We start from the raw sequence: 24,823 nt of genomic DNA on the forward strand, positions 1-24,823 counted from the left end.
CTAACCTTAACCCTAACTGGAACCATTTCAGTGTATATAATAAAAACACCTAAAATGCGTCCACTTGCAAACTATGCCTGAAGAAGCGTGCTATGTTTACACAATCCCATCATGTAATGTTATTTAAATCCATTCTGAAACTGTAACTACCCTTGAATACAAACACGTCAATGTGTCAACCGTAGCAGTGTGTATTGTTTTGACCTCCAGCAGGTTTAGAGGTTACAGTCTATTATTGATTTATTTAAAGGAAGGATTAAGAGCAAGGTCAGATTTATCTTGATGTACTATAGGTCAACTGAAGATCATATTAATGCAACAAAGCGGCAAGAAAATACCTGATACCTCTCATGAATGAGGCTGTTGCACTGCTGACAGTGCAGCTATTCTGGGTTGGCTCAATACTGTCCATACGTTTAGCTGTGTGATGTTTCCCTGACCATTCAGTGAAACAGGCCACTGGTCAGTCCCGATGCTTTCTGTATTCCTTCAACCTCGCATTGCGATCAGTCGATAAGCAAGGTAAGAGACTGTGGTCAGATTGATCTGACAGCAACTGCAGCTCAGACATGATCTCTCACCCACAGTCTTGATAGATTGAGCAGAGGTATGGAAAAGAAAAAAACTGAAAAAAACAATGGACAAAACAATAATGAATGCTTTTGTGATTTACCGTATGCAGTGGCTGTGTCAGTGCTCTCAAATTCAATTCTTCTTTCTCTCTTTTCAAAGGCTCTGGATATTGTCGCTGTCTGCTGTCGCTGTGTTGAAGCTGCAGCTGAATATGCACCTGCGTTCACCAGAGAACAGGGACGTCTGGATGTTGACTACTGCTCACGAACCAAATTGCCTCGACAAGGCTTGAATTTTGGACCCAAACTGCACATTTTGATTCAGAGAACATGTGAAGTCTTCCTAGATGGTACATGCCCATCTGTCTAACTTCTATGTAATGCATTTCTAACACTATTCTGCACAAGCTGCATAATAACACTGTTAACATCAGTAATATTTTCAAGATGGATTACCTGATTTCAACACAGCAGATTTCATCTGCATACATTATGCTTTTCTCTCAGTGTTTCTGCATGCATCTTGTCGTTTTATTTTCCTTGATGCATTGCCAGTGTAGTGGCTCATTTGCTCGAGGCATCATCATTCAAATTATGTTTTGACAAGACAGCCTTAATGTGATCATTACTCTAATGGCATTTATGAGAATGCCCTGATGTCCCTTTTCTGCAGTAAACTTAAATAGGTCCGTGTTTCAGTATACCTTTGCTGCACAGGACAGTGTTAAGTACCATCGTAGTATTGAAACTGATGGTTCCTGTGATGGACAATATGACCCCACCTCCTCTGACACAGAACTGCTCCAACTGCAGCCATGCGTTAGTCCCAGAGCTCAATGTGGTCAAGGCTGTGGTTCTGGGCCTGGTGCTTGGTGTCTTCATCGTGTTTGGAATTGTGGGAAACATCCTGGTAATCCTTTCGGTTGTTTGCCATCGACACCTGCGGACGGTAACGCATTATTTTATAGTTAATCTGGCAGTGGCAGATTTGATGCTCAGCTCCACTGTACTACCTTTCTCTGCCATTTTTGAGATCCTGGATCGTTGGGTGTTTGGACGGGTCTTTTGTAATGTTTGGGCAGCTGTGGACGTGCTCTGCTGCACGGCCTCCATCATGAGCCTCTGTGTGATCTCTGTGGACCGTTACATTGGAGTCAGTTACCCTCTGCGTTACCCTGCTATAGTGACAAAACGCAGAGCTCTGCTGGCAGTGATGCTGCTGTGGGTGCTGTCTATCATCATATCTATTGGACCTTTGTTTGGTTGGAAAGAGCCAGCACCAGAGGACGAGTCCATCTGCAAGATCACAGAGGAGCCGGGCTACGCCATCTTCTCTGCCTTGGGCTCCTTCTATGTCCCTCTGGCCATCATACTGGTCATGTACTGTCGAGTGTACGTGGTCGCTCACAGAGAGAGCCGAGGGCTGAAAGAGGGCCAAAAGACGGAGAAGTCCGATTCAGAGCAGGTGATACTCAGGATGCACCGAGGCAACACGACTGTATCAGAGGATGAGGCCCTTCGCAGCCGCACACATTTCGCCCTGCGACTGCTCAAGTTCTCACGAGAAAAGAAGGCTGCCAAGACCTTGGGCATCGTGGTTGGCTGCTTTGTGTTGTGCTGGCTGCCCTTTTTCCTGGTGCTACCCATTGGTGAGTAAAATTGTGTTTGTCTTGCTCTTGATTCCTAATTTTACAAGGCAGATATTGTCTAAGACTATTTTTCAGGGCAAAGCAACCAATTTGAAAAAACAGGAAAAAATTGTTCAAAATGTTCTAATTGTACTATTGTCAGGCTGCTGTAACCTTTTAGGGCCCTTAGCTTAAGAGTTGGCTACCACTGGACAGGTCCAGATGGCTTGTTTCCATTTTGTTTGTAAGTTAAGTTGAGCTCACAATGTCCTGGCTCTGGCTTTATTTTGAAAAAAAAAATGTATATGAGAGCAGTATTTTCCTTGAACTCTGTTTAACAAAGAAAATTAAAGTATTTCCCAGAAGCACAGACAGTCGATGATGTGCCTTTTACCATCGTTATTCAACAAGACTGTATAGGATAAAAACATTTGATCACCCACATTTACACACGAGTCAGACCACTTTTAGAGAGCTATTTAACTTCTGCATGACTTAGTTTTACAGTTCCATTCATCGATTTATTCCTCTGCCAGGCTTTTAAGTGCTGGCAAATTAAAAAGTTAGATCATGTTAATTGAATTGCTCCTTTGTGGGCACACACATTGAATTTACTAGCATTCGGACAAGCCTTGTGGCCTCTTGAGCAGCGTAGTAAATGCTTCGACTCGGCCACTAGACGCTCTATAAATAGGCTCTATAAATCTTTCAGATGGCTGACATCCTTCAGTGCTCCCCTGTCTGTAAACAAAAGCACTGAATTTCGGACCAACATATATTTCAAACCTTTGAATGAGATGTCAAGCCATTTCTCTGCTCCTGCTACGTCTCTTGCTTGTGCTTGTGACTCACTTCATCACAATGCTGGTCCTTTTATGACAGATAAAGCTATCACACTGGTGTCAGACCTGATGTGATGCTACCTTCAAGAGCACCCCAGCTTCATGAAGACAAACCTGACGGAAAGTAATCATGCAGCTTGCCAGCCTTGTGTGCACTATATATGTGCCGTTGTCAATATGGAGGGAATGTGAGGGTGAAATCTGAACCAAGTAGATATGAGATATTGCAAAGCCCTCACAAATCAGCAGGGTTTTTATTTATTCCATGCTCTCATGCTTGTAAATATAGCTGCTTTGGTTGAGCACTTTCCTGACTGGGAAATGAGGAAAAGCCTTACCAATGCTCCCTTGCTAATACTGGCGTTGCTGTGTATGCCGCTGCCACAGTCTGTGTACAATAATAGCCTTAGCAATGAATCACCTAGCAGGAGTCTAGGTTTGACATGTAGAGCTGGGTACCTCATAATTGACTTATTTTGTTTTTTGGAGTAAACACTACTCTGTCATTGAAGATTTTTTTTAAAAAGTAGAAGAAAAAAAAAAGTGAATTATCAGGCTCTGGGTTCTTTATGACTTGCCCTCCTCTGTCCTTGACATTTCACAAGTCAGGGGCTATTAGGAAGTGTAGAGCATGCTAATATAAAGGATGCTCTGTAGGGTACCTCTGTGGCATGAGATGTCAAGATATTGACCATAAACTGGGATCTCTCCAGTTCAAGTCCAGCTTGGACTCGTTGTTGTGTTTCGCTCTTACCATCACTCATCCATCCACATTGAAAATTTCAAGTTCAGGTGGGGTTTGGTATGTAACAGTGATGTCATGGCAGAAGATTTGCTGTGAGTTTTAGCTGGTGTTTGGTTTGTCTTTATAGCTGCACAACAACATTTTTAACTGGGTCAAAAAACTGTGTAATCGTAAAGGTGTTGCTTGTAGTGACAGTCGGCTGAATGAAAAAAAAATGTATGCAATCTCGCAAATAAAGTCAATGCGGAAGTGTTTTAAACCTGCATTTTTTGTCGTGGCCAGCAGGGGGCGACTCCTGGTTGCAAAAAGAAGTCTGACTGTATAGAAATCAATCGAATGACCCTACCTCTCAATTGATTTGTCACCGCAGTAAAGATTTTCCTTATGGGTTTATGGTGTCAGTCGCTAGTTTGAAGTCTCCTTCAATATAACATGAAGTTGATTTAGTGAATTATGCCCCCGTTTTGAATAAAATTGACAGTAAAGTAGAGTACATATCAGGACAGGGCTGCCTTGTGGCGACAAGTTGCTACCCTATGGGCAGGTAATGGTGGTGAAGTAATTGACAAACCCACAGATATTCACTTTTCAAGGCATCAGGTTTGGTTCAATCTCATCTCTCTTGTTTTAGCACCAAACATTTTTAGTGAAAAAAGAATAAATTAGCATTTTGCAGGTAAAGAGATATTATACACAGGAGTCGGTGAAAACTAAGAGAGAGTTAAAAGAAGAGTGAATGTTTTACTTAGATTCATCAAATGGTCCGAAACAAAACTTTTCATTCAGACACTCACAATATCAGATTATCAGTACATATTTACAATGGCCAAAATAATAATGACTAATAATATAAATATTGATATGATATTGATATGATATGATTCTGAATTTGTGACTTTAAAAATCACACCAAGTGGCCAAAAATCAATTATTGCTGCCTCCACATTAACTGAACAGCTCTAGGTTCTTAAATATTTTTATAGCTGTGACACTAAAGTTAATTTTTGTGTTGGTAGCACTTGTATTGGTTCAATGATGTAAATTGCGCAACAAATGCCCTTCCACTCTGTTCTTTCTTTTTGTCTCTCAGAGAGTTGACATTTTGTTAGTGTTTGGTAAAAACCTTGTAGCTCAGCAACTATGACAAGCAGCCTTTGTTGCAAACCGACCACATGTTATGCAACAGTTTTTGAAGGGGGTCATGTAACTTTCTCAGGCCAAAATATGTTGTGGTTTAATTGAAGGTAACACCGAAAAAAAATGGAATTACACACCCACTGATGCTTCATTGATTTGAGACAACAAAACATTTATCTAACAGCTGCAATACTCTCCTATTTTTGCTCAAGAAATGAATCTATCTGGGGTACAGCAATAATAGAATTGTTCTTTTGGCACAGCTGGGGATAAAATGTATGAGCTGTACAGCCAGACACAAAATCATTTTCCCTCAAACTCTCTCCTCCACCTCTCTTTTTTTTCTATCCATCTCTATATCACAGTCTCATTTTTCCAAAGCTCACGTTTAACCGTCTGCAACAGCTTCCCCAATAAAGCATTTCACAAGACAGCTTCTCCCTGTCTACTTCTGAAAATAGACGGTAGCTAGATTGATATATTGCATCCCCACAAGAAGTCAGCCATTTAATTATTTTAATGTTTCACTGGCAGCCGCTGAATATGTGAAGAGTCACTTACGGTGAACAGCCCTGCATGTAATTTTCCCGTTAAGGCATTACGTTTGCTTCTTCATTAAAGATCCCACTCAGTCTCTCCCATGAATGCTCTCTATAATCAAAAGAAGCACCATTTATGACAGCAATTTTAATAAAATCCTTAACCTTGATAGTAAGTAGGGAACTTAATACTCATTGGAAACTGGATGAAAGCGTGAGCGATGAAGTGTCATAAGTAGATATAAATAAGTGCAATGATGGGATTCTCTCAGCGTATAAAAACAGCCTCTGATGAAACAGACACCAGGACAAGTAACCAGCACTCTAAAAACTGTATCCTTTAGCTATGCTATCAGCATGGCTCGAGGCAGTGTTGGTCAGTTTGCCACTTCAGTCAATAACTAGTAGATGGGCTGTCAGAAATTGTACCCAGAGGATGAGTCCAATTGGTTTTGTGGATGCACAGATTTTTTTCTCCGGTGTCCCCAGCTAGCCTTTCTCTCATTCTTATTAGTGAAATAGCATCACGTCTATGTGGTGCACTGGCCCAAGCATTTTTACAGACAATCATACTTTCCACAGGATATATCCCAGTGGTTCCCTGACTTTTCATTTAGCGCCATCATAAGTGAAATATCTTGACAACTATTGGATGGGCTCTTGTGAAATTTGATACATATCTTCCCAGGATGCGTCATAGACTGGACATAAAGATGGACAGACCCTCCCCTACAGACACCAAAATACATAGAGACCAAAATATTTTTTTGTACCAGGCTGTAAACATGTTTATTTCTAATATAAAGTCAGCCATCTTACCATAGGGGTCTATGGGGATTGAATCATTTTTTCATCCTCATCATCCTCATCATCATCCATCCAAGTCTGCAAGGGTCTGCACAAATCCCTCTGTGGCCTGTTTACACATGTAGGAAAGCAAATGGTGCTTAAAAGAAATGTTTAGTATGAGGAATCCCTGCGCAAGGATGTTTTGAATCATCAAAGCTTTTCAAATTTATGATTTCAAGAGTTGTAACTGATTTGGTTGCTTTAATTTGTACACGCTTTCAGTTAACAAAACCATACAAAGTTCTAAATTCTCCAGAAATCCTTTGCTATAGCTGCTTACAGTGCTCAGAACACCTCAGGAATTATCACACTGATGAAGTGTAAAGCCCAATATGTAACTGCCATCCTGTGAAAAATGCAAGGTCACCACCAGCCTTGCTAAAACACCCAAGGGAGCGCAGTGTCATTTTCTGTGTTCGATATGAGGGGCGATATGACTGTCTACATAGCAGACACTTACCAAGAGTAACATGAGTAGAGCTGCATGCGTGATCTGCTGTCCGCTGTCCGCTTTTAAGGTATGCATTGGTCATGCAGAAATCCTGAATTGGCCTTGAGTGTGTCAAACTTGCAGTGGATCTTTGGCTAATTTTATTAAAAGTTACCATGAATCCATTACCTTTACACACTTTATACAGTCACTGGGGGGCTGGAGCCCATCAATTTGTGGCAATTTTTTCTGCAAGGTTTTCCACAAAGTCAGACAAAAGTCTACAGCAAATTTGCTATAGATCTAATTTGCATATGAAAATATGACCTTGCTGCAAAATTGCGGCAACATCGCCAAAGGTTAACTGCAACTGTCTGCCAGAAACCATCATTGGCAGCTTGCTAACTATGGCAAACATAAACTAATATAAACTGACATGTTTGCATGGTGGCTCAGTAGTTGGCATCGTTGCCTTACATTTAAAAGATCCCTGGTTAGGACGCCTGGGATCTTTCTGCTTGGAATTTGCATGTTCTCTCTATGCAGCGAGGGTTCTCCCCAGGTTCTCTGGCTCCCTCCCACAGTCCAAAAACATGCTGAGGTTAACTGGTGATTCTGAATTGTCCGTAGGGGGTGTGAGTGTGCTTGGATGTGGATGTGAGTGGGCTTGTTTGTCTCTAAGTGTAGCCTTGCCATTAGCGACCTGCCCAGAGTGTCCCCTGCCTTCGCCCTGATAGACTCCAGCCCCCCACGACCCTAGGGAGGATTAAGTGGTGTATAGATAACGGATGGATGTTTACCACTAATGGTAAACTTGTTACCAGAAGGTTACTAGTACAGATAAACTGTGGTGGCAAACCACCAGTGTTTGTCTGTAGCAGCATTATGCTCTTATAAGGGTTAGCAGGGCTGTAGATGCCGTCTGAAACTGTACATCTTAGTTGGGATTTTGTTGTTTCTTCCACTGATATTTGTATCTGATGCCGCTACAGGTTCCATGTTCCCTGCCTACAGACCTTCAGACACCGTCTTCAAGATCGCCTTCTGGCTCGGCTACTTCAACAGCTGCATCAACCCCATCATCTACCCATGCTCCAACCAGGAGTTTAAGAAAGCTTTCCAGAGTTTACTCGGAGTTCACTGTTTGAGAATGACTCCCAGACCCCACCACCATCATCTGAGTGCAGGTCAGAGTCAACCGCAAGGTCACAGCCAGGGCCTCACTCTGAGCCTGGACAGCAGGGGGCCTCCCAGTCGACTCAGCCCCTCCTCATCTATGGCCCTGTCCAGAACTCCTTCCTCTAGGGACAGCAGGGAATGGAGGGCCTTCTCCGAGGGTCCCACTGGCGGATCTGGACCAGCCGAAACAAGCAGAGCTAAAGTGGCTAAACTCTGCAATAAAAGCTTCCACCGGACCTGCTGCTGCATCCTCAGCGCTGGAACTCCCCCGCAGGAGTCAAGCTGCGTCCAGCCCCCTCCTATCGGAAACCTTCCCACCATTAAAATCCACCAACTGTCCCTGTCGGAAAAAGGAGAGCCTGTATAACCACTGTAATCCTTCATGCATTTGTTATGACTCCCCTTCCAAGGTCACATGAGAATATATTTCCTTTTGCTCTGTAACCAACACAAAGAATGAGCGGTGATGAAATGGTGTCTGCTTTGAAATCTAAATTTTAAATATCTCAGCTTTGATATCTTTACTTTTCTTTGATATAAGATTGAAATAATAAACACTATATTTTACCCTTTAAGCTCATAGCTTTAAGCTCTAAACACTGCAGAGTACAGCTTTGGAGAGATGGAAACAAGTCAAGGGTCAGATTTTACAAAAGTGCAGAGATAAGATCAGAAAGCACTCCCCTGAAGTGGACCAAAAGGTTTCTAAATGTTTACATATTTTATATCACAGAAGAGCAGCTTAAATGTGCTTAAAAAGTATAAATATAAAGGTTTTATATATTGCATGATATCACCACTCATTGGAAAAATGCCGGTGCTCCTGTTGTCTCCAAAGTTTGCCTACTGCTGTTCCTGTAGTGAAAATGTTGTTTGTGTACTGCTGTGTACACAGTTGGAAAAAAAAAAAAACCAAGGGACCTCGCGTATTTCTGTGTCACATACAATAAATTTGTATGACATATTCCTAACAAGGGATTCATTTTGGACCTTTGTTGTTATTTCTTTGCTTTGTTCCTTGAATTGGGCTGATTTACTAAATATAAAGCCCCTCAAAACTTCTAGTTCATCACATTCCCACAATTTCATGTACCTCTGAGCGGTGCCAGATGGATGTCTTAATATACTTCTGTGGAATTTTAACTGACCTTGTGGCTGCTGGCCTCAATCCTGACCTGCCCCCAAGCTTCTTAAAAAATCCACCAGATTTAGAGATGTCACGATAAGTCATACGCAGTCTGAGACATTCTTCTCTCAGGCTGTACTCCTTGTGTTTTTGTCTTTTTAAGTTATCGTCCACACTCAGAAGCACACAGTCTCTAACTTTGCCTTTGCAAGTTCTCTTCAGTGTGGATGCTTTTTGCTATATTGCAAAGGGGAAGTTTTTAGTGTGAGTTCAAGATTGCAAAGTGTCTCTGTTTACGCAGAGGCATCAAAGGGCAAGAGGACAACCTCTGCCAACGCTATCGATTTATCTTCTCCCGGCTACTCCCTCCGTACTGCCGAGATGCACTTCTTATGTCAGTGTGAGGAGGAAGCGATGCAGTCGGCATCGTTAAAGCCAATCTCCCCCTCTCTGTGTCAAGTTCAGTCGTAGAAGTGGAGTCGACAGCTTTCCCGCAAGGGAGGGACCCGGCAGTGCAGCGTGAGTACAGGTCCGTGTCCGCGTTGTCATTGGCTGGTACATCTGTGAACCTGTAAATCACACCGTGTCTGCACAGATGCCATTAGGAAGAAAACCAGCAGCTCCTGTAATAAACTACAGATGGTACAGATGACCTAATTCATTCCTCCCTCTGTTATCTTTTTTTTGCAGAAAGTAGTGGCCAGCAAATACCTGTGCGCACTGCTATATAAAGATATATCATCTTCCAAATGCAATAGCTGTAATGAATACCATAATTAGATCTCCAGAGCCTCTCCAGAGTCAGATACAGTGAGCGGAAAAGAGGAGCAGCACCCCTCCTGTTTTTATCCAGCGGCCTAATTTCATGCATTCATGGTGAAATTTTATCGATAAGTGTACAATCTATATTTTCTCATTGCATTTGTTCTGATATATGTACACCATAGAGCCCACAATCATTGATTCTAAGGAGGAATAAATTTATTGCTTACAGTCTCTATTAATATGGATGATACTTTGGTCATGACAGATCAATGCCGGGAGGGACTGTGGTCCTATAATAGCACTCTGTGTTTCACTACAGTGAACGCATAGCAAGTGCTGCTGGTGACTCATGCTTGTACTCTTTCCCCCCAAGAGGGCTTAGCTTTGTAAACTCTTCCTGATGCTTTTTTTTTTTTTTTTCTTTTCTAAAGCTCTCATCAGTGGGTTGAAGATGTTGACATTATAGGATTCCCCTCTCCGGTTTAATCAGTGCGCTCATCATGCTAAGTCCTAATTGGACAACTGTCAAACAGCCAGGGGGCTCCTCTCCAACTAATCACAGAACTTTTGTTGATGTGTGCACTCAGTGTGACGTCGAAGTTGTCTCGTTCACTTCGTTTTACAGGAGGCATCCCTGTGGGTGAAGCGTTTGAAGCGCTGGTACACTGAGGCGCTGCAGTGAAGCTGAGTGCCACGACTCTGTGCCTCCATCTAGTGACTCACTGCCTCTCTGCATTTGTTTCATCCGCTGCCGGGATGTGATTTGGCTCCAAAATAAATAAATGAATTTGATTCAGATGACTTCATTAATTTACCAATCTCTTTCTTTTTTTTTTTAAACATATCTGCACATCCCTAAAGAGGTTCCAGGAAAGCATTGCATAATTAGGCACTAATTATAAAAAGACACTGGAGACAATGCTCCATCGGTATCCCTCTAATTAACTGATTCCAATTAAATTCTTATGTGACAAAGAGAATCTTGTAATCAAGCGTGGAAAGAAGATTGATGGTAAAAGTGAAAGTAACAATATTATGCAAAATACCCGCAAGGAAAAAAAATGTCTTAGAGAAATGTTAATAAAAGTATTCATGAGCTCAGTATTATATAAAGAACCCCTGCATAAAGTCTTGAAATTACATTCACTCTTCCTCCCTGACTAAACAGTCTTATGCACGAATCAATATTTTTAATAAAAAGTTTAACTACCCGACACAAGATGTCAAAAAAGTATATTTTTAGTGTATGTGTGGAGGATTAAAGTTTCCACATCAGCTTATGTTGGCTTAAATTAGTCGTGATGTGAAGAAAGAAGGCACGTATCTTGACTGAACAAAGCTAACCTTTCAGACAAATGTTGAAAAGCAGCACACACATCATTCTACACACAGCTAACTGAAGCAACAATAGGCAAACCACACATTTTATAGTGGAGATCACCTCACAACTATGGAATTTTTTTGGCCACTTTCTTCAAATGGTAATGCATTTTGCAATTTGCAGTTTGCAGAGTTTAACATACAAAGTGGAAAAGCAACCATCAATTTTGTTTGAATTATTTTTGATGAAAATTGCGAACGAAAGCTTAATCAACAGCATTTCATACTGCTGCGGCCTCCGTATTCAACTGGCAATGCATTTTGCAACTGGCAATTCAATGTGCTATTTGGTCCAGCAATTTGAAAATGCATACATACATAACAAGCAGTGTCCCACCATTTTTAGACTCGTGTTGTGCAACTGAACTGTGCTCAGTTTCTCTCAGTGTGATCGTCATCTGAATTTAATGGAGAGTTGAAACAGCCAGACACTGTGTCAGTGAGAAATGCAGTAAAGTGTATGTTACAGAATTAACTACTGCAGTATTGGATTGTTAATACTGATACATTTGTATACTAACAATAGCCATATACTGGATGAGCTCATCCAATATTCTTTGTCTTGTTCTCTTAACGTACCCTTCTGTTGTCCATTCAGCATCCCACCTTCTCTCTCTCTCTACACGAATTGATCCCATCTTCAATTCTGTTCTTCTCTTTTCTCTGAGATCAGCTTCCAAATTCAATCTCACCCTTATTTCTAATCTCAGAACACATCCCCCATAAAAACTATCACTTTCCTGGGAAATTATCAGGAAACTAAAGGATAAAGAATTTCATGATATCTAACATGTTGGCATGGTGTTTTTATATATCACTGTGTAGTGGAGTTGTACAGCGTTTGAACTGCAGCACAAGTGAGCTGGTGTGCTGAGCTGCAGTGATTGGCAGAGGGGTGAGGTAAAACAGAGGTGGGAACTTTTTAGATCTGTAAGAAAGTAACGGTTAAAGTTACGTCTAAGCCCTTGAAAAGTATGACAGGATTATTTTCATGAATAAAAAAAATTCTAAACTTGCTACTTTGATACAAAGACAATAATCAATGACTTTAAATTTAGGCATGTTTGAATTATTCATGTATTACTATTGTTGTTATTATTATTATTATGTATTATTTAAAAAAAGACCTGTACAAGAGGTTTCATTTTTTATTATTTTAATCCACTTAAGTCAACACATAGGGTCAAATGCTGACAGGACCAATGAATTCCCCCAAAACTCTTTTATCCTACAAAACATACATGAGCAAGAGCATCACATTAGGTGGAAGAGGGCAAACGACAGTGCTCAACGTTACAACTCAATAACCATTACCAAGAAAGTTCCCCAAATGTAAATCACTTCACATTATAGCTCGGCATACAAAACCTACACTTGACAAGGCAATGAGGAAGAAATAATCCAGTGCGGTCGTGCAGTGCTGCCGCGACCGACAACCTGTTCATGATCTGGTGAATACAGTTACTACCCCGAGTGAATTTAGTGTCGACAATGTTGGGCAAATAGAGGGGGCACGGCGAGAGAAAAAAAAAACCAAAAAAACAATATATCTGGTAATTCATTCACAGCACTAACACCGAGAACAGTGGACACATCATCAGCACACTGTGTGGGGGTTTCATATACATACAGAAGCATTTTTCATCAGGTCTCAAAAAAATCCTCGCTTCACTTCTTTAAAAGAGCCTTCATAGATACAGTGTGCTATCAATATCTTACAGAACAGGCAGGCAAGTAGATCGATTCAACACATATCCTAAAACATACGGACATATCCAGTACAAATAAAAAAGTTGCAAGCTCACATACAGTTTTACCATTTGGATTGTTACGGGTGCAAAACAAATTCGGTCAATACTGGGTTAATGGTGACTCTACCCTGGCTGCTGTTATTACAAAGCGACTGCTGTGTGGATCAAATGCACGGACACAGCAACGGTCATATAGCACCAGGTTAGGAGAGGCCGTCGGCAAAAACCTCCCGTCGAGCTTCTTCGGCGTGTTAATAACACACAATGGTCTGATTATTGGAAGCTTGTTGCCCTGACAACCTTTCAACAAACATGAGGGGAAAAAAAACAATGATGAAATGTTGGGAAAAAGGTTCACGTTTCCTCCCCCCAGTTTCAGGGTGACGTTGAATGAGTGGTTTAACCCTAAAATACCCTTTTTTTTATCCTTTCAGTGCAGTCAGCGCTTTCCGAAATGACTGATGAAACACAAAACATCAAGTTAAAAACAACAAAATAAAAGTGCAACTATACCACAAAAGGAAGACATAGGTGAATTGTTCAGCTGAATGTAACCTAAAGAAAATTACTGCAAACTTCAAGTAAAATCAAAAGGAGTTATGAGTCAGAAACAATATTCTACAGTTTAATCTGTCATGATGAGTGTTTTGAAAATTTTCTACCATCAATGTATTAATGAAACAGCTTTGTTACTGTGTGAAACGGGCAATCGTGGCTTTACTTTCAAACTAAAGGCGGTAGTCTAACATGACCACCAAAACATTCCAATGTATGCGAAATGAACAGCGTGAGGAGAGAAATTGTAAACTGCTGTTGCTAAAATGCCCGCACATGACTGCTTCTTAAGACTAGTTTTCTGTCAACTTTCCGCGACGAAACAACTCAAACGTGTACAGCGAAAATTATACAAAAAAAAAATGTAAACAAATGAATTCGATCGATAATCAAATTGGACGTAAAAACAGCAAAAAGCTGCTTCAATTCACTTGATCCTTCCTCGATACTGGAATATGGCAGGAAAGATGAAACAAAATGGAATAGTGCTTTCTTCTTCTTTTTTTTTTTTTGCATGAGGTGACATGGTGGTAGTGTGTGAGTAACAATGGACGGAGCATAGTGCAGGATAGAAGTCAGAGATGATGAGATAAGAGATGTGATGTGACATTGGTAAGAGTGGTCTCTGCTCCCGTGTCGCCCTGCACCCCGCTCCCCGCTCAGGTGGGAAAAGAGCTTAGCCGAGGCTGGTGATGTTGGCTTTTCCACCAGGGGGAGCCACAATGCGTTGAGTGGTGCGACGAGGAACGTTGTCGTCAATTTGGGCACCTGCAAAAATGTAAATACAATATCCGTTACAGATGTGAAAAAAAGACAAGTAACAGGAATGAAGTGTGTGTTTTCACTCACCAGACAAACTGAAGCCAGACTGGTGAAGGTTGCGCACCGGCTGGTGAGTGGCTTGCTGTTGCTGCTGCTGCTGCTGCTTGGCAGGTGAAGTCTTCACCGAGGAAACTGTGGAAATCACCTTGGGAGTCACAGCCACCTCACACACCGGTCCATCGTACTGGCCCCTGGGGACTCCTCGCAGCTCTGTGAGCTAAACGCACAGGACGGTTCATTAGGCCACAAGCTGTACGAGGTGTGTCAGAAAAGTTCCAGGACTGGTGTCACAAAAGACAGATTTCAAACCCAAACTCCAAGTTTTCCCCTTCAGATGATCAACCAGCACGTCTACAAAGAGATCCTGCAGCGTTTACTTCGTTCAGTGCGCAAGAAGAGGCGAGAGTTGTGGCAGGACAAGTCGTGGCTGCTTCACCATGACAACGCGCCTGCTCACAATACCCTGAGCATCTGACAGTTCCTGGCTGAGAAGAACATCGCTGTGCTGGAGCAACCTCCCTACTCACCCCACCTGGCTCCGTGGGATTTCTTTCCTCTTCCTCAATCTCAAGGGGGTCATCAAGGGGACCATTTTTGAAGACATGGACAACATCAAGATGGTTGTGATGACAGAGCTGCGGAGGATCTCGGAAGAATCCTTCCAGGAGTTCATGGCAGCGTGGCAGAGAAGTCTGGGAAAGTGTGTTAGACTCCAGGGGGATTACTGCAAAGGGGAAAACTTGTAGTTTGTAGTTTGGATTTGAAATATATCTTTCGTGACACCAGTCTTGAAACTTTTCTGGCACACCTCATATAGTTCACCAGGTATCTCTAATAGAAGAACTAAAGGTGCAGTAGGCAGAGATCTGAAAAACAACTACAACTAAGTAGAGAAAGTCAGGTTATAAATTTATAGTTGAGATTCAAACCCCACTCACCCTGTGATTGGCTTGACAGAAAATCTTGACAACTGACCCAAGAAGAGGTGCAGAAGTCTATTCCCCTCTCAGAACACTTGAACTACAAAAGGTGAGTGTGGAATATTTGCCAAGTGATGCCCAAAACTGCCTACCCCACTTTTAAGTTTCTCAACAGCTGGATGAATGAGCCTGCTCAGAGGTGCAACTGCTTTCAGCTAGGTCTCACCCTGCTGCGAGCCTTTATCCTCTTGTACACGTAGTCCGGGAAGGGTTTATGGTTGATGTAGCGGCCGCAGCCCTCCGTGGTGTGAAGGCTGCCCTCTTCCAACACAATCTTGCCCTGGCTGATCACCACAAGAGGACCTCCGCGCACTTCTGTCCCCTCAAAGATGTTATACTCCACAGCCTGTGAGATAAACAACTTCAATCAGGTAAAACACTGCAAGGGTTGATGTAGTGTGGTTTTCAGGATGCTAACGTGTCTCCTGGCTCGCTTCACTTTCATCATTTTAGTAAATGTTTGCACTGTCAACTATATAATAAAAGCTCATTTTTACTTGGATTCTTTGTTATTCTGTTCCTACATAGCTAAAGTGTGCTAATCTTTAACATCCCCTGTACGTTCCTTCTTAACAGAACAAGCTTAGTACGTAACAGACATTGCATCCCATCTCACATATTCTCGAGGATTAGGTCTCAATATGCATAAAACACATAAAGAACATTGTGGATTAAGAACAATCTAAGTAACCGTCTGACCAGATTGTGGCTCTTAGCTGAGATGATCTTAGTGATATCTGGGTCCCACAACACGAGGTCAGCATCAGACCCCACAGCGATGCGGCCTTTGCGGGGGTATAGGTTGAAGATCTTGGCTGCGTTTGTGCTGGTCACCGCCACAAACTGGTTTTCATCCATCTTACCAGTCACCTTCAGGCAAACGACAACAAATTACATACTAGCAGTTAAATACATACAAAAGTTTACAGTGTAGTTTGCTCTAAATTGCGTCACATTCGGAATTTTTGGAATGTGTGAGAAGTGGGTCGTATAAAGCTCACCACACACTTGTCCCAGATTAGGGACATCCTCTCCTCAGTGCCGTTGGTGCCCTCTGGAATTAGGGTGAAGTTATCTTTGCCTACTGCACGCTGAGAAGTCTGGAAAGTGCAGTGAGCACTACCAGTCACCTGCAAGTCTCCACTAGATTAGAAAGAAAGCAAGACAATTACGATCTGTGTCATCTTTGATCAGTTACTCTGCAGAAAACGGCATTTATTAGCTACATTCATTATCTTTGCTTTAAGTGCATGCACGTAAACGTTCCCTTCCTACACTCTTAATGAATGTGGTTAGAAGAAGAGGTGTAGCTGAGTAATAATAAAATGCAGCACAGATCATGTCGCTGTGTTCCAGCTATCTTTAGGTCCTGGCTCAGCGCACCTACCATGACAACAGAGAGCTGAGGTAGTCAGGGGTGGTGGGATCAGGGCTGAGCGGTGGAGAGGTGACAAAGGCTGCTGCCTTTGCCCAGTTCTTACTCCAGTAATGGGTACCATCTGTGCCCAAGCTGGCAGATATGGGCTCTCCGTAAACCACAGCACCTAGAGGAGCAGACAGGATGATGTCAGTGCAAAGTTTTCAGTGTAGTGGCAAAAAAAAAAAAAAAGCTCAAAGTTTCCTCTCTTACCCCTTTTTCTAGCGAGAGCAATGACATCGGCAGCACTCTTGCTCATCACCTTGGTGATGTAGAGGGGACAGTTGGTCTGATTAGCTATGGTGACAGAGCGATTTACTGCCTCGGCCTCCACCTGCAGATAGTGATACACGCACGCAAATGTCAGACACGCCCCCTTTTCTCTTCTGTACTGTATTCTGGATTAAAGGTCTTCTCGCTTTTTATTGTAAAACAGTACATTATCAGTCTTACCTCCTCTGGACGGCTAAGCACGTGACCTTCAGGGCCAGTGATCCCCAGCTCTAGAATACGTCGCTGCTCCTGCAACGTCCACACAAGAACATTATAATCAACAATCAAAACAACCTCTTACAGCTGATACTCAACTATCAGTGGTTCTGTTACCTCTGCAATGATGTCTCCATTCTCAGCATGCACCTGTGCAATGGCCCCGAGATCTCTGATGACACTGAACACCTCGTAGATCTGAAAGAACACGACACACGCTGGTTCAGCTTGTAGGGCGCTCAGTCATCTACGCCAAGAACATCTAACAGCCTAGAAAACATATGCTGTGACAGACGACTCAGCAGAGATCCCACTAATACTGACCACAAGCCGAGCATACCTGACAGTCAGAAAGTTGGAAAACATCCTTATAAGCCAAATAGACCAGGAAAGAGTTGACACCTGAAGATAGAAAACTTATGAGAGAAAACAGCCAAAGGTGGAATAAAGAGAGCAAAAGAGGGAAAACCCAGAGCGAAGGAGAAAAGTAAAATTAAAAGGGTAAAAATTACAAAGCACAAATATTGAGTTACTGCTAAGTTACTGTTTTTGCCTTTCAGTGAATGGGGGTTGATTTGTCCTCATGCACAGTCAGAGAAACACTTTTCACAACAGCAGGGAAACGGCAACAATCCACTGTGCCGGTAAAAGTGCCAGATAAATGTGAGATTTTAAAATACATGTGGAGACATCAGTTGACAATGTGGACTACATACCGTGATCCTTCACTAACATTTCCATCTCCTCCTGAGTGCCTTTGTTCCACTCGGTGATGTCCACGTGCAGGGAGTAGTCACAACAGGACTTGCTATCAGCCCACTCTCTCCACTGTTTGAAAGCAGCAACCAGGCTGGCGCCAGGCTCCGGCACCACATGGTCAACTGCACAACACAAACAAGCAGGTTGGATTTCATGTGCACAGGCAATCTGCAAATTAAATCACGCGCTTGACGGCATGCACATTTGCGATGTGGCTCGTTGGCTGAAAACACATAGGGGAATCTATCCGATGTAGCACGTACTGATCATGGTCGTCCCCCCAGCCAGGGCCGCCCGGGTGCCCTGATAGAAGTCATCTGCTGCCACCATGCCTCGATCAGGCATCTGGAATCGGGTGTGCACATCAATGCCCCCCGGCATCACCATTCTTCCATGAGCCTCTATGATCTTAACTCCACCGGGAACAATGAGGTTGTCTCCGATTTGCCTTGCAGACACAAAAACACAAATATATACAAATGAATGAAAGACAGCTGATAAAACTGAAGCAATATAGATTTCACAGTCCAAATTAAAATCCAGGCTGATTTAAAATCTGCCTAGGCAAGATTAAAATTTTGATTTGGTCGAGGCAGATTTTAAAACGGCCTGGGCAGAATAAAAATTTAGATTTCGTCTAGACCAAATTAAAATCCTTCTTACATCATAATGACGATTGTAATCCTGCATGGGCAAGTTTTAAATCTATAATCTCCACACTTCACCATGTGTGTGAACCTCACATTCTTCAATGCTGTAACCATCAAAGGGTCAAACCAACATTTTTATTCAAATACATATGAAGAGGTGTGATAGATCGTTTGTCATGTTTAACAGTCACACAAGACTGGTACAAATATTACACACACACACACACACACACACACACACACACACACACACACACACACACACATATATATATGAATGATTTTAATTTGGTCTAGGCAAAATCAAAATTTTAATTCTGCCTAGGCAGATTTAAAATTTACCCAGGCAGGATTATAATCTCATTATGATATCAGAAGGATTTTAATTTGGTCTAGGCAAAATCTAAATTTTAGTTCTGCCCAGGCAGGTTTAAAATCCGACTGGATTTTAATTTGGACTGAGACATAGACACCAATAATGAAGGTGACATCTGTGGTGGCCTTCTTGCAGATATAACTACATACTTTTCTCTTTTGTCATCTTCTTTTTATACAACCTAGGAGTTGCTCTAGCAAAACGTCAAAAAAGCAACACTTTTGATCCGCAAGGACTTACTTGATGACTCCATCCTCCATGTAGATATCAGCCAAGAATGACTGATCATCGTTGACTATCTTTGCTCCTTTGATGAGGAGACGGTCACTCTGAAAAGCAGGAGACGGCCATTTAAATCACCCATAATCCATAAAATAATCTAATGTTGAGCAAAGTGAAAGAGCAAAAAAAAAGCATGTATTTTAATTGCAAGTAATCAACAGGCTATTCCATAATTAAAAACACTAGAAAAGAACCTTGGCCCAACTTCACTGATTTATTGAGCTTAGGGCATTTTCCAGTTTTCCAGCCTTTTGTTAATGTAGAAAGAACGTTGCTGAGGTTGTGAAATAGCTAATGGTTACAACATCTCTCACACAAACCGCACATCGATCCAAATCAATGTTCCTCCCATGTAAACGATGATTAGGATCGTTCTCCATGATTTATTCACACATAACAGACACATCATTTGAAGAGAGCAAGCAGTTCTTGATCGAAAACCTCAAATCAGAGCATAGACTCTTGAGTGGCACAATTAACTCCACCTGAATGAGATGAAAGGAGTTCGTGCTAGGCTGGCCTACTTCTCCTACAGGCTTTCCAGGGTCTCTGAGGACAGCAAGGGAAGCTAATGAAGACAAAAGTGGTTTACTGCAAACCTCACAGCAGGAAACACTCGGTTTTTAATGTCTAGAGTGAGTGGGCACGGGCAACAGGAATGCATTAGGCACTGAAGTCATGGCTTTATTGACATGCTCTCCAAAGCCATTATGCTCGTATAAGTGGATCGTGTGACCTATGTTCTGTCTGAGCACAAATGGTCAGTGACCGGCACGCTGAGGTTGTCAAGTACTTTAGCCTAAACTCAAAATGGGTAAATTGTGCAAAAATGACTGTAGAGTCCCAAACAAATTAAAATGAATATCATGACGGTCTTGAGTTTCCAATCACTCCTATAACTCTGAATTTTCTACAACAGAATCATTGAAACCCGTGAAACTTTGTCACCGAAAACAATTTTGAGCTTAGTTCTTGTTTATTATTTGTCTTCAGGAAGTATGACAATATCGGCTGGGTCAAAAATACACATACAACTTGAATTATGCGCTTTGGAGTATAGAAAGATGTGTTAATCTTCTTTCTTTGTGACCTCTTAACTTCTCGTGAGTGATTATGATTGACTACAGCTGCTGACTTCTCTGAACCTGTTTTAATAGGACCCATTTAAGAATAGGAGCTCAGCAAAGACCTGAAAAAGCAAATCATTCACTTGAACAATCAGGAAAGTCACTTGGAACCATTCTTAAGAATTTACAGCTTCCAAAATCAACTGTGCAAACAACTGTATAAGAAGTTTAAAGAGCATGGTGCAGCTGTGTCACTGCCATGGTCAGAAAGAACACACGAGCCATCACCTTCTGCTGAGAGACAATTGGTCAGGATGGTCAAGAGTCAACCAAGGATAACCGAAAAGCAGGTCTGCAATGAATTAGAAGCGGCTGGAACACAATTGTCCACAGTCAGGTGTGTTTTACATCACCATGAGCTGAGAGGCTACCATGCAAGAAGGAAGATCTTTCTCCAGAAACGCCACCTTAAAGCTTGACCCAAGTTTACTACTGATCACATGAACAAAGAAAATCCATCCATCCATCCATCATCTATACACCGTTTAATCCTCACTAGGGTCACGGGGGGGCTGGAGCCTATCCCAGCCAACTCAGGGCGAAGGCAGGGGACACCCTGGACAAGTCACCAATCCATCACAGGGCTACACTTAGAGACAGACAACCAAGAACACTCACATTCACACCTACGGACAATTTAGAATCACCAATTAACCTCAACATGTTTTTGGACTGTGTGGGAGGAAGCCGAAGAACCACGAGAGACCCCACGCTGCACGGGGAGAACAACTCCACGCAGAAGGATCCCAGGTGTCCTCACCGGGACGCGAACTGGTGACCTTCTTGCAGCGAGGCCACGGTGCTAACCACCGAGCCACCTTGCAGCCCTGAACAAAGAAAATGCCTTCTGGAATAAAGTTCTACTGTCAGATAAAACATAAATTTTGCTATTTGGCCACAATGACCACAAATATGTTTGCAAGAGAGAAGGTGAGGCCTTGAACCCAAACAACACCAAACCTACCGTCAAAAGCATGGTGGTGACACTATTGTGCTCTGGGGTTGTTTTGCTGTCAGTGGAACTGATGCTTTACACAAAGTAAATGGGATAATGACGAAGAAGTATTACCTCCACATTCTTCAGGGAAACCCAAAATTATCAGCCAGAAGGTTGGGTCTGGGATGCAGTCAGGTGTTCCAATGAGACAACAACCCCAAACACAACAAAAGTTGTACAGAAATGGCCAAATCAGGCTAGAATTAGGGTTTTAGACTGGTCTTAACAGAAGTCCTGACTTTACGGTCTGAGCTGAAGAAATAAGTCCCTGTCAGAAAGTCAGCAAATGTAATTGGACGACACCAATTTCATCGACCCAGCAGATTTTGTCATATCTTCATCCATCCATCCATTATCTATACACCGCTTAATCCTCACTAGGGTCACGGGGGGCTGGAGCCTATCTCAGCTGACTCAGGGTGAAGGCAGGGGACACCCTGGACAGGTCACCAGTCTATCACATGGCAACACTTAGAGACAGACAACCAAGCACACTCACATACAGACAGTTTACAATCACCAATTAACCTCAACATGTTTTTGGACTGTGGGAGGAAGCCGAAGAACCACGAGAGAACCCACGCTGCACGGGGAGAACATGCAAACTCCACACAGAAAGATCCCGGGCATCCTAACTGGGACGCGAACCGGGGATCTTCTAGCGGCGAGGCGACGGTGCTAACCACTGAGCCACCCTGCAGCCCCGCCATAGCTTCAAAAGGCCAATAATAAATTTATGCAAGCACCAAAACTGTGACTTATATTTTCTGATAAAGATACATGTTTCAATGACTCCATCATAGAAAAGCAACCATATCTACATATTTTTCTTGAGTATCCAAGAACAGAAATGTCAGTGAATAACATCACGTTATCAGCAGCTAAATAAATTCAGCAATAAAAAGAAAGACAGAGAAGACTGGTCATTACAGACGTTTTAACTGACTAAACATTAATCAATTTTTTGCCTGCATCTTTATACTGATTTGAACAAATTTATTTATTTAAAATAGGGCTATTGAAATATCAGATTTTAACTATGCAATTATAATGACTAAAACAATTCATTATTATGATATTATCTTGATATCTCTGGAAAATTCTTTAAAAATAATAACGCTATCAGTCAGATTGTATTTTGAGTGATTCTTAGGCATATGAAAAACATTCACAATCCCAGTGTAAGAGGGTGGATACAGTACAGCTGTGGATACAGAATGTATCCACAGCTGTACTGTACGCTGTTTCTATGTTGGAGTGTCAACCTGACTGGTACCAGCACTAGATTACCTACAACATGATCATACGTGTATCATTAACATTATATTTTTTCTTCTATCATATTGCTTCACCCATAATTCACTGGCTAACCTTGATATTTTGTTGAAAGCTCTGCAGAGAGAACCTATCTTGTGAAGGCCTGGAGGTCTTCCTGCTGCAGAGTAGCTGCTGTCTGCATGCTGCATCTGGGATGCCAGGGCTGTATGTTTACAACCCTGGCTTGACCTGTGACAGACCTGACAGCCACCTAGACAACTATCTGTACGCAACACAGTCTGGCTCTTAGTGCACAAGACAGTTTGGCATGATTAAATAATCAAACTTAAAGCATTTGCTGCCGATGTGCTTCCACGCTCTGCTTCCAGCAGCTGCACGATGAAAGCACGGGGTTTGGATGGGTGCTGTCAACTGACCTACTTTACAAAAGAGGTTTTACTTCTTTGACTATCACAGCATCCCTACTGTACTGCCTTAATACTGTGCTTTCTGGCACAAAGAATGCACCATGGCACAAAACAGGCATTATATCAGCAAATCAACACTGGCAGTACTATTTTATAGAAACAGGGTTGCATTCTTATGACTCTTCAACAAACAAACAATACATATAGAGAGAACTGAAGAGGGCACACAAAGTAGATGCTAAAGGATGAAAGATGAGGTGATGACAGTGAAGAAACCTGTGCATAAGCCTGTTAACTACACCCTGCAAGCTGAGGATGCTTGTAGGAGTGGAGCTAATAATGGCAGCTAAAGGAGCAAAGAGCTGCCCTGAGAGTTCATCACAGACAAATAACACGACCTAAGCTCCAACTGAGCAACTGTCAAAGAGCTTGGCTGCAAATCCACTGCCTGGTTATCATTGTTCATCCCAGGCTCTCGGTCTGTGTAGCTGACGCTGCTCTGCTACTGTCACTGCAAATGAATGGAGACGGCTGCTAAGCGCTGGCTAGCTAATCCTCGGGCTCGTTCAAAAACACCACCACCGAAGGACAGACACGATGTAATGAAGCAATACTCACTGTAATTCGTGGGATGTTCTTCTTTCCTTGGTAACCGGACATTTTTGGAGATCCCTCTGACACAGCTTCCCCCTGCCTCTCGGCTAACACTAAGCTAGCTAGACTGGAAAACCTCAGCTGCCAATGAAAGGATGAATGGATGCTCCTGCTTGGTGGCCAGTCGACGCCCAGAGTGAAACTGTGCCTGTCTCTGGAAATCACTGTCGCTAGCAAGTGGAGTTTGCACAGTGCAGCCTGACAAATAACTTAAAATGAGAAGTTGCACCTTTGCCTAGCAGTCCTACCCTCGGATTTGCTGCTGGATAGGGTCCCTGAAGACCAGACAAGCACCAAGAAGAGAAGGGCCACAAAGAGGTACCGAGCATGCGCACTGCCCCGCCCTGCTCAGCTCCAGCTCCATGTTTCTGTTTTGATGTGAGAGGAGCAGTTTGGGGGAGAAATGGGTTACACACAACCTGTTTAACAGACTGAGTCACATCAGCGGGGGACAGAGACCTCAACAGGCTATTAGGAATGAAGTGATTACAGTTATTAACATTTTCTCAAAACATCAATCCCTACTTCTTGAAGGGGATCAGTTTATACAAATAGACATTTCATGAAATAATCTGGCAAGTCTGTGAAATACCAGGGGAACAGTTTTGTCCTGGGTTCACAATGTGTGAAATACCTTGCTTTTGTAGTTGTTCCTAGTGTGGATAAAAAAACGTTTAATTGCTAAATCTATTGCTGGAATCCCAATTACAATGTGGTTTGCATTATTATTTTCATACTTTGTTTTTAAATTAAGCTCTGTGATTTACTTAAAACATGACTAAGCACTGAGAACTTGAGATGCTATCTAAAGTTTAATTATCACACAAGGAGGATGCCGTGAAATTGTTAAACCATTGACACAACAGTTTTAACCCTGCATAATAAATTGCAGCTTTTGTAATTTTCTCAGGAAATAATTAAATATTATATACTTATACCACTGTGAGCAATGGTACACTTTAATGTTATATTTCCAATGCGATTAGATCCTGTGAGGTCAATACACTGATGGAATAAATCTCAAAATAATGCTTCACCTAAACCAGATCTTGCCCTGCCTATGAACAAGTAGTGTATTTTCAGTCAG

General features: G+C 42.3%; 2 protein-coding genes across 2 annotated transcripts; one reads left to right on the plus strand and one right to left on the minus strand.

Annotated features, from left to right (window-relative positions):
- Positions 1 to 1,323: 1,323 nt before the first annotated feature.
- adra1aa (adrenoceptor alpha 1Aa) lies at positions 1,324 to 8,288 on the plus strand. Its single transcript, XM_008280851.1, has 2 exons — positions 1,324 to 2,221; positions 7,735 to 8,288. The coding sequence occupies exons 1-2, from the start codon at positions 1,324 to 1,326 to the stop codon at positions 8,286 to 8,288; spliced, it is 1,452 nt and encodes a 483-aa protein (XP_008279073.1).
- A 4,038-nt stretch (positions 8,289 to 12,326) lies between these two features.
- On the minus strand, positions 12,327 to 24,039 carry dpysl2a (dihydropyrimidinase like 2a). The gene is made up of 14 exons (XM_008280837.1): positions 23,701 to 24,039; positions 19,232 to 19,320; positions 18,229 to 18,413; positions 17,923 to 18,087; positions 17,547 to 17,608; positions 17,324 to 17,404; positions 17,171 to 17,239; positions 16,931 to 17,051; positions 16,688 to 16,844; positions 16,302 to 16,443; positions 16,000 to 16,170; positions 15,467 to 15,646; positions 14,348 to 14,537; positions 12,327 to 14,266 (listed from the first exon to the last, which is right to left on the minus strand). Exons 1-14 carry the CDS (start codon positions 23,740 to 23,742, stop codon positions 14,175 to 14,177), a joined length of 1,746 nt encoding a protein of 581 aa, XP_008279059.1. The 5' UTR covers positions 23,743 to 24,039; the 3' UTR covers positions 12,327 to 14,174.
- Between the last annotated feature and the right edge of the window lie 784 nt (positions 24,040 to 24,823).

The sequence above is a fragment of the Stegastes partitus genome, unplaced genomic scaffold, assembly GCF_000690725.1.
Source record: "Stegastes partitus isolate 25-593 unplaced genomic scaffold, Stegastes_partitus-1.0.2 Scaffold211, whole genome shotgun sequence".
In the NCBI taxonomy this organism is placed as follows: domain Eukaryota; kingdom Metazoa; phylum Chordata; class Actinopteri; family Pomacentridae; genus Stegastes; species Stegastes partitus.

Coding starts and splice junctions, on each gene's coding strand:
- adra1aa (XM_008280851.1), top strand. CDS start 1,324: ATGGTTCCTGTGATGGACAATATGACCCCACCTCCTCTGACACAGAAC. Junction 2,222..7,734: donor TTTCCTGGTGCTACCCATTG/GTGAGTAAAATT, acceptor ATGCCGCTACAG/GTTCCATGTTCCCTGCCTAC.
- dpysl2a (XM_008280837.1), bottom strand. CDS start 23,742: ATGTCCGGTTACCAAGGAAAGAAGAACATCCCACGAATTACA. Junction 15,647..15,999: donor CAGCTAAGAGCCACAATCTG/GTCAGACGGTTA, acceptor TTTATCTCACAG/GCTGTGGAGTATAACATCTT. Junction 14,538..15,466: donor GGATAAAGGCTCGCAGCAGG/GTGAGACCTAGC, acceptor CTGTGCGTTTAG/CTCACAGAGCTGCGAGGAGT.